This window comes from Buceros rhinoceros, unplaced genomic scaffold (genome assembly GCF_000710305.1).
Source record: "Buceros rhinoceros silvestris isolate BGI_N320 unplaced genomic scaffold, ASM71030v1 scaffold16374, whole genome shotgun sequence".
Lineage (NCBI taxonomy): Eukaryota > Metazoa > Chordata > Aves > Bucerotiformes > Bucerotidae > Buceros > Buceros rhinoceros.
In genome coordinates, this window is record NW_010406679.1 from 3,451 (window position 1) to 24,163 (window position 20,713).

At 37.2% G+C, this 20,713-nt stretch overlaps 1 protein-coding gene across 1 annotated transcript in view; it reads left to right on the top strand.

Annotated features, from left to right (window-relative positions):
- LOC104491749 (E3 ubiquitin-protein ligase TTC3-like) overlaps positions 1-20,713 on the top strand; it is a 61,310-nt gene that overhangs the window by 2,884 nt on the left and 37,713 nt on the right. The window contains 12 exon segments of the mRNA XM_010134216.1: positions 897-950; positions 3,113-3,236; positions 4,166-4,251; positions 4,915-5,009; positions 6,766-6,828; positions 9,569-9,623; positions 10,309-10,471; positions 10,566-10,614; positions 11,694-11,805; positions 13,352-13,406; positions 18,050-18,110; positions 19,936-20,002. Of these exon segments, the coding sequence (XP_010132518.1) occupies positions 897-950; positions 3,113-3,236; positions 4,166-4,251; positions 4,915-5,009; positions 6,766-6,828; positions 9,569-9,623; positions 10,309-10,471; positions 10,566-10,614; positions 11,694-11,805; positions 13,352-13,406; positions 18,050-18,110; positions 19,936-20,002 (984 nt within the window).

Here is a 20,713-nt window from a genome sequence, read left to right on the forward strand (position 1 = left end):
AACAAATGATGTTTGAAATTTGCTGTTGTTGTTGACTTGGAACAGAAACATAACAGTGCAGAGGAGAGAATAAGGAATATTCTCAGCAGCTGAAGGAAAGAGGGTTTTGTTTTTTTTTTAATTGTTGTATGATGTGTTTTTAAAAAATTTGTTCACTGAAATTCTGGGTTCAACTCCAAGCTACACTTTCTAGTCCACCCTGCTGTTATACGGCTTTCTGTGATTAGCTGTTCGTGTACTGTAGTGATGTATTGCAGGTGGATTCATACTTTCTTATGCTCTTTTTGCTGCTTCCTCCTTCAGTCTGTCCAAGTGCTCTGTTTACACCTTCTTGTACTTCCGGATGTCCTGGCAGTTTTTGTCTCCTGTGATGGGTTCTTTGTGCTGTTTCCTCCTCTGGTAGTCTCCCGTTCTACTTTTATATGAGAGGGTCTGTGTATGTTCCCATTTCCCTGTTTACCTCTGCCTCCCTCTTCTTACTTCCTCAGCCTATATTGCCTTCTCTGTGTAAAAGATTGTATGTCCAATAGTAAAATTTATTTGGAGGAACAGAAGATCTCAGGAGAGGAAGTACTGTTGTTTTGGATGCTTTTCATTGGATGTATCAGCTGGTATGTAGGTAACTGCAGAAGTGGTTGACTCTTCTAACCAGATGTCACAGCATCCATGCACTCTTATTTCCACATCAGTGTTTATTTATTTTTCAAGGAAACTGGTAGGGGATTTGCTACTGAATACAAGAATATCTCCTGAAACTTTGAAATGGACCAGAGCAACTGTCCAAACAATACTGCATTCAAGCAGAAACTGAGTTGAACCTGAGCAGATAGAAACTAAAGCTTTGGAATTGTATTGAACTGTAATAATTTGGGTTTTGTTTTTTATACCTCTTCCAGAACTCTCCACCTTTTATCAGCGGCATACTGAGAATTGGCAGCAGACTGGAAGATGTAAGTTTCTCGAGTTGTTTTTTATAGGAATTAGATAAATAGTTGAATTTAATAGGAATGCTTCTTTATGTCTGGATACAAACAAAATATTTGTACAAATATCCAAAATGTTTTCATAAATCAGTTGAGTCTGTAGTTTTGGGAAGGCATGGTATATACGACTGGAGTTGCCAGTTGTTGCACCTCTGAGCCACTGAATGGAATCTGTGGGATCTGACTGGAACTGTGAAATAAATTTGGTCTATATAAGAAGATCAAAATGACTGAGACCTTTGGGATTAGTTCACATGCTGAAAGTAAATGGTTTCTCTTGGAGGTTGCTATTGCAATGTGGTTGGTTGGGTTTAGGTACACCACCAGCACGTGCTCTGGTTACCTGCTGATGGCTTTCCTTGTTGGTTGCTCAAAGATTTGCCATTTCTTATTGAAGGCTTATTCCTTTGAGATGTGTCAGTGCTCTCTCTGCCTTCAGTCTGGAATATTTGTACATACCTTCCCACAAACACGTGGTCTTATTTATGTGATCTGTTTTTGCTTCGTCCTCTCTTTCTGATACGGTGTGGGTGTGTTACACTAAATGCCCAAAAGGCAAACACACGTATATGTAAAGAGAAGTAGTTGTTGTTAGTATAGTTGAAGTCTTCCAGAAAGAATCCTTGCAAAAGAGAAAAGAAAACGAAGAAACAAATAATACTAAACAGAAGAACTCCAATGATAATAATAGTACAGGTAAAATTGTAATACACACACTTCCAAGTATCTGACTCTTTTCCAGGTGTTGTATTTATCCTTGTACTGCTCCTTGGGATCCTAAAGCAAATGGCTTGCACGTGTGGGGTGGAGGGTGGTATAGTCATCACTAGCCTGGAGTTATTTGCTGTGAGAACTGCTGTTGTTGGTTTCTTCTTCCTCATCCTACGATCTGCTTAGGTTTATTTTCAAAACAAATTAGTCATAACTACCCAGCCAGAAGAAAAATTGCTGTTGCAGTTAAAACTAACTTAAAACAGCACTCTAAGCAGGTCAGGACAAACTCAGAGTAAGCCTGACAAGTCACAATCCTGTGGCACTGCAAACTCTGTACGAATTCTGTGGCCTGTTACTAGCAATGGCAGTGCTGTATGGTGGAGCACTTGATCACTGAAGTGATGCAAAAGTGCCCGTCTTCGGAGACAGGTTGGAAATCTTTTATGAGATTCTCAAATAGTGCTACCAGTCCAATCTGAAGGTGTGTGGATGGCAGAGTAAGTGTGGTTTGGAAACCTGCTGATCCGTCTTCATTACCAAGTTCAGTATACAGTAGAGCTAAACTTGTTAGATTTTTTTTTAGCTTGTAAACTTTGGACTGTGAAGGTTCTTAGTATCCCTGTGTTTGTCACCTTTTTTTCCCCCACTTCCTAGTTTCTGCTGCCTGCTGTGGGCTAACTGCAAAATCTAAAATACAAACATTGAAATTAGAAGACAGTATCATAGCTGATAATAGCCATAGAAGAAGCAGAACAGGTACAACTGTATGTTACTGCTGGATTACCCAGTTCTTGGTATTTTTAGTGATATTTGTCTTAATCAAGTTTTTAATTTTCAAAATCTGTAGGCTCAGATCATGTGGGGGTATCCCAGGCAATGCACATTCTTCACTCAATATCCACTCCCTTCAAATAAACTTCTGTAGCTCAAAGAATTACATTTCTTTGAATAGAAGGGAAGTCATGATTTGCAGAATTAAGTCTTAGCCTTGCTTGCACATCTAACAGACTGGAAAATGCTGCTGCTTTTAATCAGGCTTGTCACTTCACACTGAAGCAATTTTGTGTGTAGTCATCCAAAAGAAGTTTCTAAATCAAGTTCTATAATTTGAATGGCTCTCCTGTTGAAAGAATAACTGTTTTCTGTTTGTGAATATGCGGTATTATGCTGTGTTTGAGTTTTTCCAGACACTTATATTTGTGAGCTGTTGCCTATTTCAAAGGGTAACAACTCAGGAACAAGTGCGTAGTGTAAGTGCTCCAGTAGTATTGTTTGTTATATTTACATGGAACGCTTCCACTATATTGCCAGTGAGCTGTTGATTTGTGCGGTGCTTGTTTTTCTTTGAAGACTTCACTTTGTATGGAATTAGTTACCTTTTTTCCCTTTATTTTCTATTTCTTCAAATGAAATAGGGTTTTTTTGATATTCGGGATGCGCTTGATTGGCTCAGAGGCGCAGGTGATGTCAGTGTTCTGCAGAGGCTGGAGAAACTTGGTGATTTTGGTTGGATCTATCTTGAAGTTTTCTTTGCTGAATGTAAGTATCAACACTTTGGAACACACTGGTACAGCAAGTAATTTGTGTAGTAATTATGGAATAGTAAAAGTTTGTATGTATTTTATTAGTCTGGGAGTGCCTGAAAATGTAGTGGTGGTATGGGGTGTTTATTTATTGTTTTTGACTTATTTGAACCAGTCAGTTCTTCCCTGAATCTCTGTATGGGGTTGTATTTGCTTTTTCTGAACAGAAGTTCAGAATGTTTTTTCACTTTGGTGTCCATTATGGGCTGTATTCCTTTATTCATCTTGTATTTCTTTAACTTAGGGTTAAGCTGAAAATATTATGCGGGAAACATTATTTGGGTCTTCCTGTTAAATGTTTGGCCGAGGATTCTGTCAGAGTATTGAGATCTTAGTCTCAAAAAATACCTTTTGTAGCTGGTGGGAGTTACCATAAGATATTAGCACTAGCTGCTGAACTTCTGAAATTACCGCAGGCCTGTTGTATTTGACGTGTGTTAAATGGCTTGTGTTCTTGCACACACACATTCTAACTCAGCTATTGCAGTAAGTAACAGGCAAGTAGCAATTGGACTTGCATGTAAGGAGAAGAGTCTTTTTACAGTTAAGTACCAAAGTACAAATTCTTTAAAATACCAATCCTTACAGATCTTTAAAATGCAAAATCTGTAGTGTGCATTGGAGGTTCACTTGATTGCTTGAAGTTAGGCAAGTACTTAAATGTTTCAAAGGGTCTACAGCCAGTTATTTTGGGCTTACCCAATAATTAATAATTCCTTTGTCTCTTGAACATTTCTGCTTAGTTTTCTGTAATTTAATTGGTATGTCAAATTTTGCTTTCAGTCATAAACCAGAGCATGATTCTTAGCAGCAGAAGAAAAACCCTACTTCTTGTCCTTGGTGACTTCTTCACTCACTGTGGTTTTTTCTGAATTTTGTCTCCAGGCAAACGTTACATTACTAAAGTTGCTTCAGAAGACTGTAATTTAGTTGAAGAATTTAAAGTTGTGACCTGTGAAAAATGTAGGAAGGTGAGAGAAGATACCAAAATGTGTTTGTGCTTTTTGTTGTTGTTTTTATTTTGGGGGGGTGCTTAAAGATCAGAAATTATAAAAATGACCAAATCAAAGGTGAAAGTTGCAAAAACTTGAGTAATTGACCGGACAGAAATAATTACCTACAGAACATTAGTTTTTTGTATTGCTAGTGTATGTTGGAAAGTGTGCTCTTCCTCACCCCTCAAATTCTTTGCCACATGTTCCTTTAGTGTAGGAGTTTGGGGGTTTTTTTTAATACAGCAGTCTGGTTAATTCCCATGTCTTCCTTTCAGAAGTTGCGCTGAAAGGTGCTGAGTAGGGAACTGTTTGAGCAGTGCCGTACTCAGCCTACTTGACTCGTTGACACATGCTTGCTTTTGATTATGACTATATGGAACCCAGGAGATCGGAGTTAGTCCTGTGTTTTAATTACTGTTTGTTGTGTTCTTGTCTGCATAACATTTTCATTTGTTTACTTTCAAGATTATTAATTGCAGTGAATTAAAAGGGCTAAATTACAACCGATAGTGCACACGTAGCATTTTGCTTTTAAAAGCATAAAACCTTAGCTGCTTCTTGTCAGATGTTTTCTTTACTCCTCATTGTAAATGAGTTTAACTACAATGGTTACTGAATTGTTTTTTCTTCATTTCACAGAACAGCGAATCTATGAAACAGAAAGGAAATGAGGAATTTTCCCAAGGAAACTTTGATTTTGCTATAATGTCATATACTAAAGCCATAGAGTTTTGGTAAGAACTCAACTTGTTAACTAGGTTGTGTTATATAATACGTTTTCAGCTGATTCAGATTTATCCCGATTTTGTAAAGTTTTGTATGAGCTGCTCTACTTAGAGGCCAAATTATACCTAATTTTAAAAAAAGCTACATAACACATTTTTTTCTGTTTATTTTTTGTTACTAGTGCTTTTACTGCCCCAAAAGTCCTGTTAGGGTTTAAAGCTGATCTAAACTGACTTAACAGTAAACCTGAAAGGAAATAAATTATTTGGTGTCAACGGCTGCTTTTGGCATCATCCCTCCTAGATAATCTTCCAGCAGAACAACATGACCAACTGTTGCAAATATTTATCATATCGGCTATGATGCAGAGCAAATGAATAAGAAAAAATGTTTAAGTATCTGCTCTTGGCAGCTCTCTATGCAACAGGCCTAATTTCCTTTTCTATTCTTGTTTAATTTCTTCCCAGAAGTCATTTGCTGAAAAGCTTTGGAGACTTTCCTGGGCTGTGTAAAGGGTCAGGAAGACAGAGCTTAAATGAGAATTGCTATCATTATGCATGCAGAGAATTTACCTCCTTCCTGTATTTGCACAGAATGTCAACTAGTTACAGAACGCTGTTTTGGTGTAATCGCTGCTTGTGTCATAGTCATGCAATTGCTTGTTTTGCAAGTTCTGGTGGCTATGAAATATGGCGAAATTAATGAAGTCCCAACTTTCATAAAAATTTGATTATGCAAAGTGGTTTTTATTTCTTTGTTTTGAAGTCTGAAGCTTTATAATTATGCAGTTGAAAGGATTAGCATTTGCTGATGTCTTGCTTTGGATTTTATCTCGCATAGTAGGATGTATTTCAGTCCCAAATTCAAGCTGATTTCAGCCTTTTTGAGAAGTTGGGTAGGCTGACTTCCGTCAGGTGACTATATCTGAGGCAATGGAGCGGGCTAAGATGTCTGCACAGGGTAGCTGCTGAGGGGGAGGGAGAAGCAGGAGCGGAATTCAGTGAAAGAGCAAAGGAAGTCTTGTGCTTTCCAGGGGCTGTAGAGCTGAGCTATTTGTTAGAAACTGCTCTTTGTCCTTAAGATCCTGCTGGAAGGTGAAGAATAGCTCGGTGATGTTTAGCAGCTAAGGAATCCATCTTCGTCTGCTGTGTGCGCCGTCTTCACTTTCGCATTCTTTCTGCATGAGCTGACTTTCATATTTGCTGCTTCATCACACTGCTTCCCTAACTAGCTGCATCCTCCCTTGGCTTCCTTTCAAGCTGTTGCTGGATTACACCAGTTCACCCCTCTCATTCTCTGTTACTTATGTTGGGATGATGCTTTAGCTTTTTAGAACTGCTGCTTAGTCTACCCAGTCAGGCAGTTGGGCTAGCTTTTCCACGCCTCATGCCTTTTTTGGCTTTTTTTTTTGTTTTTGAGATTGTAGGGAACATAATAGCCATACCTTTGGACCATTTGAGGTGTGCTTTGATATGCCAGAGCCTAGTGAGTTGGGAAGGAGTTTAAATGGTTTATTAAAGTAGAGTGAGAGTGATTTGAATAGACTAGAAATTGCATTAGTGGGTGCAAATCTTACAAATCACTACATAATTAAAATAATATTCTCAGTGACTTAACTTGTAAATCAATGGAACTATTCAAGGAAGCTTGTATATAATTGTTGGTGCCAGAGTGCTTGCAGATATTACTGTGAAAACTTTTCCTCCTTAAGATTTCCAAAAGTAGCATGCATGACTAACTCTTCACATGTTTTTTTTTTTTAAGTCCGGCAAACCATCTTCTGTATGGAAACCGAGCTCTTTGTTTAATTCTCACAAGGCAGTACAAGTAAGTAACCCCTTCTTTATGATCTGAAATGTTGTGATCTGCAGTTAAAAATTGGCAATCTACGTAGGAAAACAGAATTTTCAAAACTTAAGTATATAGTAATTGTGGTGTTACTATCTCAGACAACTGTTATTAAGAAAAATTAATATTAGCTGTACCTACTGGCAGTATGTAATACCATTTAAAATTTGTGTGTAGGGGTGAGTTATGCAACACGAAAAATATCTCAGTACCAATGAGTATTGTGATTTTTAGTAAACCTCTTGAAGATCAGTGTGGGTACATGGGTTATTTTCTTTAAGCCACCTGTTAATCTAAAAATCTTGTTTATGAGCAACGTGGTTTTACACCTTTTATGTGAAGCTGACCGAAGAATTTATTGTTAGTATAATTGAAGTCCTAGGGGTCTAGTTGTTACTAATCCAGATCTAATTGTTGAAATAAAAAATAATAAGATGTAATTAAAAGTGGTATCCACATGGTTCTGTTTCTGCCCATTTTCCTGATGTTGTGCTCACCTCCACTGCTCCTTTGGGTACTAAAGTTGGCAGTTTAATTGCTGTAGCAATGGGGTTAGAGAGCTGTTGGCGTGCAGTCCTTCTCTATGAGGAAGGTGATGTTCATTCACATTTACGGTTTCTTCTTTCTCACTTTGGGATCCACTTGGGGTCGCTTTTGTGTTTGCTACCATGCTGTTCATTACACCCTTGCTCTGTCTTTGCTGGTCTGCACTCCCAGCACACCCATCTGAGTTTACTACACGTTGTATTTATCATGTATATTACTTTTTCTTTGTTTTTTAAAGCTGTGTTTGTCCAGGTTTGGCATGTCTTTAACTGACCATGGGTGAATTGTTTATAGCCATGCCATATGAAGGTGGTACAATTTCTTTCATTATAATCACTAGTTCTATTGTGGGGTTTTTTGTTACTGACTTTTTTAAATGTATTGCCACATCTCTAAATTCTGCCATTACTACTTGGAGTTTTAGGGTTTCTCTAGTTCATGTGTGTGTGTTTTGTTCAAACTTGCTTTCATTTCATTGAATTAATTCTTCCTGAGATCTCTGAAGAATTTTGTTGTGTAAAACATAGTCTTTGTTTTGAAATGACTGTCTGTTTCAGGCTTTTCTTTAGTATCTAGCGTTCATTAACACAGAGCATGTCATTCTCCGGCTTAAGATCTTTCCAGACAAGCTTTCCGGTTTGGTGGTAGTGACTAAGCGATTTATGAACACTTCCACGTGAAACAAGTTTTGTTTTGTTTAGTTTTTCTCCTCCATATTCCTTCCCTTTCTGGAGGTAAAATCGTTAACACTTCCTTTGCAGGCCTTTCAAGTCAGTTCTCAATGCAGACTTTTTCTAAAGGCCTCACTGCATTAGCATGACCAAGCCAGTGAGGTTGTTTGTAAGCTTCCTCATCCAAAATAATCCATATGTGACCTCTCTTTGTGGTAATTTAATACATCCTGCTTATCTGACATGTAGCTGTAGTTCAGTGAAGAAGGTGTGGTATACCCCGAAGGTGTGTAAACTCTGTAACTGCCTGCTCTGGGCAACATTGCTATCAGCAGGAGCTGTCTCTGCTGCTCTCCTGTAGCTGCAGGGATAGTTTGCTTCTTTTCTGACCTGACCAAAATTGTAGTTCTGGTTGTTCCACGACACCTTGTATGTAAAAGTCAGTCAGGCGTGTTCTTCAGTTTTCAGTTGTTGGGAGTTTTGGAGGTTACTGTCTTTCAGTGCTCAGCAGTTAATACTTGCTGTCTCAGAGGCTCACGAATTTAGGAAGGTCATAAGTTCAAAAGAAATTTATCATACTCAAAACTTACATAATAATCCAAGAACATTGGTAAACTACAGGTTGCAGATCCCAAGTGGAATTAAGTACTACACAGCTGACTTAATCTTAAATTCTGCAAAGGAACTATACCCAAAATGCGTTTAACTCACCAGTCAAGATGAGGGCTCTGAACCTCGAGTAGTTACCTCAGGTGGTGACCTGACCCAAGGGGAGAGTACCCAGCTGCAGACCCACTGCTTGGAGGGGGATTGATTTAATTTGTCCTCTGGAGAGATCCTGTTTATACCCTAGTAGAATTTATCTGTGATCAACACCAGGGTCATGTGGTTCTTCAGTGGCTGATGGTCTCAGCTTTCGAGCAAAATGTGGGTCTAACAATAGCCAGCTGTGCAACCCTGGTGTGACCAGAATTGTGGATTTTGCGGTTACCTGAGTTAGAATATGCAAAACAAGCAGTGTCAGCAGATGTTCTTTTATTTTCACCAGATTTAGCAAATCTTGTGTCTCAACAGTCTTTCTTCATCAGGGTGAGTGCACCTGCCACACTTGCACCCTCAAATCTTTAGCTATGGTTATGTAACTACTCTCTAATACAATTTCTGTCAAAATATTTAGGTTTGATATTCAGGCTTTTTTATTAAGGTGTTGCTTTTTAAAGGAACATTTTGTTAGAACCCAGTTAAGGGGTAGGTATGTATGTAGAAATGCTGGGAAAACTTAGTGGTTAGGACAATGGAGTAAGTATCTCATGGGTGAAATAGTTGAGACTGTAACTCTGGTAAATTTCTGCTAAGAAGTATTGTCTGACTGTGCCTTTACACAGGTGAATGGACTGTTCTTTTGTTCATTTTGTGCTTTCACAGTGCCTTACACATCTGGTTTGCAGCTGTTTCTGAAGTATAAATAATAAATACCTCTTCTTTTTCCCTCCTGCTCTAAGGAGAGCCCTTGCTGATGGGAAAAGAGCCATTGTTTTGAAGCCTAATTGGCCAAAGGTTAGTTTCGTAAACATTGCCTTTTTTTGGTACTGTAAACCAGCATAAGATCCCACTGTCTTAATCACAGGTTTGACCTGGGTAGATGTGATCCCTTCTCGTCTGCATTTAGGACTAATGATAGTAGAATCAATGCAGTACCATTTGGACTAAGAATTCTGCTTCAATCAGCCAAGTACATAGTTTGCTTCTATTTTCATATTAAAAATATTATTCTGACGTGCTTGTATGTGTTGTTACACGGTGTTCTGCATGTGTAAAGACAGAAGAAAACATTTATTGCATTGTTGTGTATAGCTATGTTATCACAGTGTTTTGAAGAGAAAATGTAGTCCTTACAATAGAAGAAACACAATTAATGACCAACATGTATATCCCAATATTCTTGGCCTAAAAAAAGAATAAATAAGGGATAGTTAAATTGCAAAGTAGTAGTTGAAATTAGTGGAAAAAGCAAATTAGCTCTTTTTCTAAAGTCAGAGGGTGGATGCCACTCCCAGTTAATTGTCTTTCTGTTTCAGTCTGCCGAATAGTTGAAAACTTAATCATTTGACCTGAAACAGGTGGAGTAGATAACTTCTGAGTATGTCAAAGTTTGCGTTGTATTGTCTATTACAGCTGTTTTGAGTATAAATGTTCTTGCTTTTGTGAACAAATGCTTGAAATTCAAACTTTTGTCTGTTAGGGTCACTACCACTTCTGTAAGGCGCTGTCGTTACTGGGAGAACACAGACTGGCTTTGGAAGCTAATGAGAGAGCTCAGGAACTATGCAAGAATGTTCTTGATGGACTTAAGGATCTTATTCAACAAAATGACAAGTTAAAGAAGACATTAGAGGAAATGAGTGGTAAACTTTTCTGATCTACCTTGAACATAGCACAATTCCGTCATCGGTAACTTTCCTTTGAAGCTAGCTAATTTCTTTTTTGTTCTTTCTGTAGGTATTAAACAACATAAACAGAAACCAAAGAAGTCACTTCCTGAGAAAAAGTAAGCAGCTGTCAAGTTTGCCTTTTTAATTAGCAATGTATAATAGTATAAGATTTAGGTAATACATAGCATAGATAATGCTTAATTTTGTTATCTATCAGTAAATAAAAATGGAAGGAATAAACTTACCTGAACTGTAACCCGAGTGCAGCCTTGGAGTAAAGAGGAGTTTTAGGAGCTAAATAAGCTGTCTTGAGATGCGTTCCACTTCCAAGCAGTTTTCTTCAGCATTAAGTTTTACCTCTGTTGGAAAAAACAAGAAACAGTTACATTTTAATGGTTTTTGTCCTCCCAACTTGAAGTACTTTACTGTGGAGGAAATTTGGTGCCTGGAGATGTCAAGGCAATCACAGCTACACTTTTGTGTTATCTTTGCTGTAAAATGCGCTAGGAGATGAAGGTGATTTGAGCACCTGAATGCTAGCAAATGCATTTTGGCAATGGTAAAAACTGTGTGTCCTCATTTGTAGGAACTTGGTTTTGCCACGTCTTTTCTGTGCTTTTGCTTTGCCCAGAGAGTGCAAGAGGGATTCCATATTCGCAGATTCAGCAAAGTTACAATGTATGCCCTAGATTCTGTGTTAAACATTTTTCTGCAAGATCTTTTTGATTTTTTTTTTACTGCTCTACTTGTTGTGATGTGTCTGTCACTCAAGAACAGTACAGTAAGTGAACTACTAAATAGCTTTTTGTAAACCTGAAAATTCTGAAGGAACTTAAATTTGTTTCCCTTCTGTATTTCATAAATTAAATGTAGCCTTGGGCAAGATTGATTTTTATTATTTTTAATTAATTACCATTATTAATTTATTTACTTTTTAGAAGATAAGTGTTCAGTAGTTCAGTTCCTGTCCCTTTTATTGAAAACAGTGTGCTTTTTTTGTTGTTGTTTTTGCATAGCCTTGTACTGGGGAATTTGAAGGTATAAAAAATGGCTGTTTGATCGAATCCTTTAAATATGCTATGCCATAACAGTCCTGGGAGGGGAAGGCTTTGTGTTTTTTTCATGATACACGTATAAATATGGAGAAAAACCATCAACATTGGAAGAACTAGCGTTCTCTCTTTTTACATATCAGAGACTGCAGTTCTTCAGAATCTCATTCAGTATCTCAAGAACAAAAAGAAATGGAGAAAGACAGAAAGAGACCACAGTCCGATCCTAAAGATCATCAAAAACATGATACCAGGGTAAGTCATGCTCCAGCAGGTATTACAAGACTGCCAGTGTGTTGATTTGTCGTTGTCCTGAAATGTGTTATTTAATGGTGTGGCTGAAATTTTGCAGCCGCTGTGTTTTAATACTTGTGTATTTCTTAGTCAAATGTGCTTTTCATGCAATATTTAACTACCAAATCTGTGTTCAGGACTTCTGATTTGAAAGGAGGTGAGAGGTAGTTGCTTGAATGAGAAGGTGAAGGCCGTACGTTACAAGGGGGAGAAGCGTTCTCTTTGGGCTTATTGAAGGAGAGACTGAAGTCATGTCTGATTTAATTGACTGTCCAGTCGAGTCGTGCCTGTCAGTACGCGCTCAGATACGAGCTTCCTTTTGGCTTTAGCAGGCGGTTTAGTTAACACATACAGGTGTAATGGAGTTCAGTGGAAGACAGTGTAGGCAAAGTTAATTCCTGTACAGGGCTTTTGCTATACTGGAGTGTAGCTTTGCACTGGTACTGCGATGATAAGGTATTTGCATGGTTATAGACCATTATTTTAATGCTCCAGATTTCTGGGTTGTATTTAAAACTAGGGTTTTGTGGTTCTCAGATATCTGCTTGGCTTTTGTGTTTAAAAAAAAAAAAATTGTGTAGTATAGTGCTAAAATGCGAGATGGACTTGTGTTATTTTAGTAGCCCTTTGTAATTCTTTAATTATTTCCATTTAAAAGACTCTTTACAAATGTAAACTTACGGGGAGCCTGTAAACCATTCCTGTGCGTAAGTTTTCCTGAGTGGTTTGCTTTGCAAGACACATGCAGACTGTGATAGTCCTGCTGTAACAGCATGGAATTAATTTAATAATCTTATCTCCAGTTTGCTTTTAAACAACATTTGTACTGCTTTTGGATTGTCTTTACAGTCATTATTTTGAGATAATTAATAAATTTTGTTACAGTTTAGCCCATAAAGTGTGTTATAAGCAAGCTATATAATACAGAAAACAACATGATAAATAACATGAATCTATTAGCAAGGTCAAAACAGTGTAGCACATGTGAAAAAAACACCCAGGTTTCTCCCGAGGGTGGGACAGCAAAGAAAGGTGACGTGTTAGTGGGGAAAACGAAACCAAAGTACAAGGGCGGAAAACGAAACCAAAGTACAAGGGCAGAAAACGAAAGTTAGAGCTTGTGGAAGAAGAAAGCTGTCTATAAAAAGCACAAGAAGTGTTTAAAGATTTTTTTTTTTGACTGTTTTACGAAAGCTTTCATCTGCTTTTATGCTGTGAAAACCAGAAGGTAGGTCTGTAAACTTACCTTCCTTGAGGATGAATATTACTGTAGTAAAGTCTAGTATTTGTCATGCTATGAATTTTTTGGGGGAAAAGTAAAGTGTGCAAATGAACTTTGATTAATGAAATTGTTTTGTTTGTTTTGATTGGGGAATGATACACCATATTGTCATTGTGATTTCTTCATTGAAATGTTACTGTTTCATTTTTTTCCTTGTTTAAATTCAGTGTGTTTATATTTTTTTTTGTTATCTGTGTAAAACCAACCTAAGGTATTTGTCATTAGGTGACTGATGTGCAAAGAACGGAAAGCAAAGGTTGGTCTCTGGAGCTCCCACCAAGTGAGTTTGTTTTTGCTGTTTATCAAGTTAGAGTCAGTTCTTCCCTTGCTGTTGCCATTACTAATAAGCAAATGTATATCTATTTTCACAAAAGTAAGCTATCATGTTTCATTTCTTTTCCTGTTAGCATGCAGTTCCTTAGAAGATACTTCACTCCTGTATTTCTGTTTTATTTCCTTCATGCTTTTGAAGAATCTACCTTAACATGGGTGAATTCAGAATTGAAATGGGAACTAAAAATCAGCATGCTGAGTCACAGGCTAGAAATGCTTTCCTTCCTTCTGAGACAGGTAGAGGATCTAAAAGGATCTAAATTCAAGTATGTGGGTAGTTTAAATGTTCATAATTCATTGCTGATTACTAAAAGCTCCATATAGATCCTTAAGAAAATAATCCTGCAGTTAGAGAGGAAGGAGGCCACAAAATATTTGTCAAATTAGATTTTTAGCTTCCAACTTTAAGGGGTATAAGTTGGTGTGATTTATTGTTCATGTTTGCTTTTTTTTAATGAATAATTAAAAAAAAAACCAACCCAATCCTTTTATGGAGAGAACTCCCACCCCTAAAATTTCCACAGTGCCAGAGTTACTTTTCTGTGGTGAATATGGAGTGCAAGCAGTTCAGATCTTCAAAATGAAGTCTTTCCTGGCATTTTGCATCTTTTTTTATCACCTGCTAAAAACTGCTATAACCAAGAAAGTGTAAGATATTTCCCTGACATTCAGAAATTTTTCTTATTTAGAATGTTTGTATGGAATACTCCTACTGGATCTTTACCAGCTGCATGCTCACACCGCATTCTAAAGTTTGTGACCTCCAAGGCAGTGGATCCTTCTAGTCTTGACCATGAAACAATCTGAAGTCCCTGGTGCCCAGTCCTACTGTTCTTCAGATTTCCCATACTTACATACTTAGTTGAATAGGTGTCAAAGTGCAGAGCACTTCAAAATTTTATTTTAAGAAACCAGTGAAAATATATTATGAAATATTATTTTTAAATGAGCAGTAGGAGAAGTGATCTTACTGTGGTGGATTTTGGCCATATGCAAACATCTTGAAGAATTAAAAAGATTTATTGGGAGATGGGAAGGGTGGAAAGGGTTGCAAAGGTAGAGTTAAGATGAATTTGTTGAAAATATGTTATATGATAGGATCATAAAAAAACCCCTATGAAGTGTTGCAGGAACTTTATGAAGAAAGTATAAATCACGGAAGGGTTTTAGAAAGGGGAAGTCAAGATCTGGAAGACAAATGAGTTTTGAGGAACTATATGTAGATGCTGTAAAGGACCAAAATACTTGATGCACAGAGATCATAGGAGATTTTGAATGAGATTGAACTGACAAGTGAATCCAGACATTTTCCTAAGTGAGGTGTGGTCTTGAATAGTAGCAGAGTTTGACTACACTGAGGCGGTGAAAAAGATCAGCAGCAACGTGCCGAGGCAGTAATCCACCTGACCACTGACAGCAAACACAGGATTATAAGCGATGCTGTGGCTTGGCTGGACTGCCAGGGACACTTGGTGTCCAGCTCACCTGGCAGCAAGACCAGATCATGCAAATGCCTTTTGACTGTGGGTAAGAGTTCTGCTGCTCCTTGGCTTCGTCGGCAGTAGTGACATTTGAGAGAATTATACTTTTTATTAATAATGTGAGCAGTCTCTTCCTGGCCTTGTTGGTCGGGGGCAGGGTGTTGACAGTCTGTCTACGCTGCCGGTAATGGTCCAGGGCAGTGTGTCTGCAGTCTGTCTGCACTGCTGGTATTGGGGAAGGGGCAGGGTGACAGAAGGCTATCTGATTCTGGAGAGGTTGAGGAGGGAAGAGCAATAATGACAGGCTGAATTCGGGAGGGAACTGAAAATTCTTGGCTAAAGAGATCACAGGACTATGAAATGTTAAATGTAGTTATTTCAAAAAAAACATGCTGATTACATGGGGGTTTTTTTTCCGTTCTTCCTTCTTCGTCCTCCTCATCTCCCCCTCAGACTTATTATGTCAGTACTAATGTAGAAGAAAGTATGTGATTTGGCTTTGATTTGAAAGGAGGAGTTACACTCGGAATGGCTAGTGATACAAGTTTATTGTGGGCGGAGAAAAATAGCTTTCGTTTTCTTAGCCTTTGTTCACTTGAAGGCTTAAGACTTGCAGGAGATTTAATGTAAAGGACCTTTATGCCACTGTTTCTTATCTTAAAGTTACTTTTTTTGTTTTGTTTTACTTCAGTTTTTGTCTGCATGTACTTTTTTTTTGAGCATGTGTATGTTTCTGTTAAATATCTTTGTTCGCTTCTAATAGGAATGGCTAGCAAAAGCAATACTACTTCTACTAGCATTTTAAAATGTTTGTGGGGTAAGTGAATGATGTTTCCTGTTGAATTAGTATCTCCCAAAGTAACTGTATTTCAGCAGAATTTGCTTGTTACTTTTATCCAGAAGTATTTTGTAAAAATCTGAAAGTAGCATCTTTCTGAGATGGGTGATACCTGGAAGTAGTAGTTTCTGTAGGAAATTTTTCTGAAATTATTTTTGTTGAATGACTTTTAAAATTATGTCACTCAATGAAAAATTAGTGCTGATTAATTCTTTCTTTTGATGGTAAGAGAGAAGGCTTGTATTCCTTTATCTTCATTAAGATTTTATTTTGAATGATAGATTGGTTCCTTAAGGGAAAGGAACCTGTATAATGAAGAAAAGCTGGTATGTCTTTGTCTTTAAACAGTTAAATGATGATATGGTTGAAGTGGTTTATGGCTTTTGAAAGGATTATTGTTTTCTGTGATTTAAATGTCTCTTATGAGGAATCTGGGATAATTATTAGTGTAGCTTTAATGCTTATGAACTGCTTCAGCAGACTTCTGGGTGACAGTTTCAATAAATGGTTTGTTCTGAACACGTCCAGTTTTCATGATGCTTGTTGTCATTACGTTTGATGCCATTAAGAAGTTTTTAATGAAAAATTACTTCTGACACAAGGCATGAAGTACGTATGCATATGATTTAATGTGAGAAATGAGTACATGAGACATCCCACCGGCTTCAGTGAGATTACTCAAATGGCTAGGGTTGTGTTTTTCCACAATTGGTGTCTTTCAGTATTTTGTGTCTTAAATATGTAAAGTACTTCTCATTATCATGAAATAAACATTTTTAAGCATAGATAGCTACTGAAACTATATATATGAAATCGCTGGCTCCATTTTTCATATTTGATGTTCAGTATAGGCAAAATAGTAAATCAAGTAATATTTAATGATTTCAGTAGCTGTACCTTATATTTGGGTTCCAGTGCTCAAATAGCTTGAATCCAGATGCAGGACTGTATGTTGTCTGTGTGATTGTGTCCACTATTAGGAAGCCACAGTTGCCTCCTAAGCTGATTCTGAAAGATTATATCTGGAACTATCCCCCCTTGGAACAGGTAGCTGAGGCAGAAGGTGGCAGTCCTATAAGCCTTGTAAAATACATTGGGTTTAACTAGAAAAAAATCTGCTGCTGCTCCACACACCTTCAATATACCGTGTGTAACAAGGAGTGCCTGCAACGTGGTGTTCAGCAGTTCTGCAGCTGAATTCGTCAGCTGCTTTTTGATTCTATACCAGTCCAGAAATGCTGGTTTTTGCCTTTCTTGTCTAATTGTCTGGTTAGTAGATGACAGCTCTCCCATGAGTGGATTTTGTCATTGTTGCTGTTGAGTCATTAATGTCTTCTAAAGTTCTAACTTAAAATTCTTGAAAATTCAAAACTTTTAATTATGAGTATGCATGCGTGCATTTGGATGCCTAATGTTATGTTTTAATTCCACAGAAAACAGTTGAGAGATTATTTTGCAGTTAATGGCATGGCTTCCTGGTTTTGACCAATTACAATAAAACATGTTTTCTTCCTTGTTACTAATGAATTGTGTAACTACTCAATGTGTAGAGCCCTGTAACTAATCAACAACAGCGTTAGATCCCTGAAGTGGTAGCGTGTATTAGTAAAGTTTCGTGTTGAGTCTTTGACATCAAGTTTCAGTTAGAAATTAATCATTATTGTGATAGGTTCTTTCTTGTCTTTGTGATCCAGTATTTCCACATCATCAAATATTTTTATTTTGTAATTAGGGACCTTTATCTTAATCTTGCTCATATGTTTACATTTCTGGGTTAACTCCTTTAGCAATGTATTCTTGAAGCAGCAGACTCTTTCCGTAAAATTTCTGAAGTCAGACTTAAACATCTGTAGTGATCTGTTTATTTCCTTGAGAAATTCTAGTTATCAACTAATAGTGAATAATATCAGCTGTGGTTTTGTGCAACATACCAATTTCTTTAGCTTGGAGTCCACATTTTGTTGCTACAATATTGTAGGGTCAGATCATGTCTTACAGAATTTTAAGATTCTTCTATTTATTTGAAGTATCTTTTCCCCTTTATAGGATTACTAAAAGTCTATACTATTTAATTAAAATAATGCCAAATTCATGCTGTAGCACTTACAGGTGGCTTGTTGAAGAACTTTTTCTGTTAATTTTCAATATTGTAAATGTTTAAGATCTGTTATTTGTAAAGCAAAATATGGGCTCAGAGTGTGGTTTTATTTTTTTTTTTCCATTCGTTTTAGGTGGTGATGATTTTGTTTGAAATACTTTGTCTCATTACAGGCCAAAGTAATCAAACCAAAGGGAGGCCGAAAACCAAATCTGTTGACTCTGAAAAGACGAGGTAAGAAATCTTATTTATTTTAGAATTTATTATTATCTTGAGTTATTTTATGTAGGACTTTAAAAGGAGTTAATGCATCTTTGACTTGCTGCTTGCAGTTCGCTAACTGCCTTGTTTACATACTCTTCAGGATAGAGTTCATGTTAAGGTAGCGGATTAAAGTTCACAAAATTGCAGTTTTCATGATGAGCCTGAGTTATTAGTTGAAAACTAAATATTTCCCAAAGCTTAGCTGAATTATAGTAAATGAAAGCATAATTCTAATAACTGCTGTTTAAAAACTGTTGCCTGAAAGCAAGTCACACAGTATAGCCATGACAAAAAAATGTGCTTATTTTACAGCAAAAGATGATGGGAATCTTCTTCCAATTGTTACTTTGAAACTTACACCACAATATAACTCAAGTTCTGTCTTATTTTCAAAGCCCCTTTGTACTAGTTCTGCTGTGTACCAAACAATTTTTGAAACTTCTCTGGCACTTTGTGTGCTTACTAAGACGATGACGTTTGACTGCGAGGAAAGCATTGTAAATTAGTCACAGAACTGAATACAAGAAGAGAACTTTTCTTTAAAGAATCCTTTTAGTTGTTTGTAGACTTGAATTGTTGCTTAAAGCGTATTAATGTCTGATTTTAAGTACAGAAATACTCCCCGTAGAACATGCTGAATGTAAATTAGTATGTTCTATGGTTTGAGGCCAAGATTAAACTGAGATAAAAAACACGATAGATTTTCAAGGACAAAATCTATGCTTCCATCCATTAACAACATTTTAAAAATTTAACAAAAAGTTTAACAAAAAAATAATTCTTTCCAGTGATACTTGGACCAACATGCTCTGAACAGATTTGGGGAAATTGCTGCATTTATAGGTGATTCCATATGCCAATGTATTTCCTCATCTAATAGATAGTTAAGGAGTAGGGAACTGTTACTGCTTGCTTGCCTGTAGGGTAACTGAGGCAAATGATGGCTTGCTACCTAAGGACACAGAGATGGAAGCTTTCAGTGTGTTAACCTGAGCTGTGAAATGAGGCAAATTAAGTTCTGACTATACTTTCTTGCTTGTATGCTTCATCTAGTGTTTAGGATGATTAAAAACAGATGAGGGGTATGGCAAAATAAGCTGTTTACATTGGAGTAGGAAAACTTCCATTGTCACAATTTTAAAGGCAGATTTCTTATGCATTAACTAGCAATCTTAGCACTGAAGATTTAGAGTATTAAGCAATGCTTTTGCCTCTTCATTATACTTTCTCCATTCTCTAGATGTGCATAGTGTTTCTGCTGCTGTAATGGAAAGGAAGAGCTGGGAAGAACACCTCTGTTCCTCTCATCTCTGCTCTTCCTGCCCTCACCATGCATAGCTGCTACGTGTGTTTGATCTTAAGCAATGGTTGCACCAGGATAAAGGAACCTGTACCTTGGAAGTCTAGAGAAGGAGCAAGAGGCCTAAGCACCTTCTTAGACTACTGTCATTGGTATAGGGAAGTTCTCTAGTCACCTACCCCACTCCTTCATGAGATCAACTCAACTGAGACTAAAGTGGAGAAGATAAAACAAATAAAATGGAGAGACTGCTACTTCCCTGAAGCCCTAGTGTTTCCTGAGCCAGAAATATATGAACTGTATAAATAGCATCATAATCCTCGATAGTGTTATAGAACTTGTTATCATGATTATGAAAGTGTGCCTTAATAATCTCTGCATGCAGGCAGCTGTGGTGTGGTTGATTAAAAGCACAGACACTTCTATTTCTTGAAAGTAAGATTGCATATAAAGTACATGTTAAAACTCATGATGCCATTGTTCTGTTATTTGTAGAGATCACCTTGATTTCAAGACAGAGCTTAAAGCTGTCCAAGATAAACCCTTCTGCACTGGGCAACAGGTAACTGGGAATTCATTAGCATATGACCTTAAGCGTAAATGATTTGTCACCTTTTAGTAATACTACCCAAAATCTTGGTTCACTTGAATATTTAACACTTCATGCTTAGCATGGCTTTTATCAGGATATAAAGATTATGTGATTACACTGATTTATACTGTTTTGTTGCTGGTAGTCTTCTTTTGCTTTTCCTCCTGCTTCTCTAAGACCTCACACTGGAACTTGATGTAACAAAACTCGGTATATTGATACAACAGCTTAGCTAAAGCCATGAGTTAGTAATATAGCTCCGTTGTGTCTTAATTGATAAGAAAACAACTGCTGGGAATCATTCAGGAACTTGTAATGCCTCTCCTGAAGTTCTGACTAAATACATTTCCCTGTGTTTGGTAAACACATTTGGAAATAATCTTAGAACATTTTGTTAAATTAAAATTCTATAAAATTCATTAATTGAGAATTCTCCTTCTCAGATCTTATCAGCAGTCAACAATGAATATTCCAAATTTCTAGAATGAAACCATGGGGTTGTACGTGATTCATAGAATCGTTTTGGTTGGAAAAGACCTTTAAGGTCATCAAGTTGAACCATTACCCCAGCACTGCCAAGTCGCCACTAAACCATGTCCGTGAGCACCAGATCTACATGTCTGTTTAACACCTCCAGGGATGGGGACTCCACCACTTCCCTGGGCAGCCTGTTCCAATGCT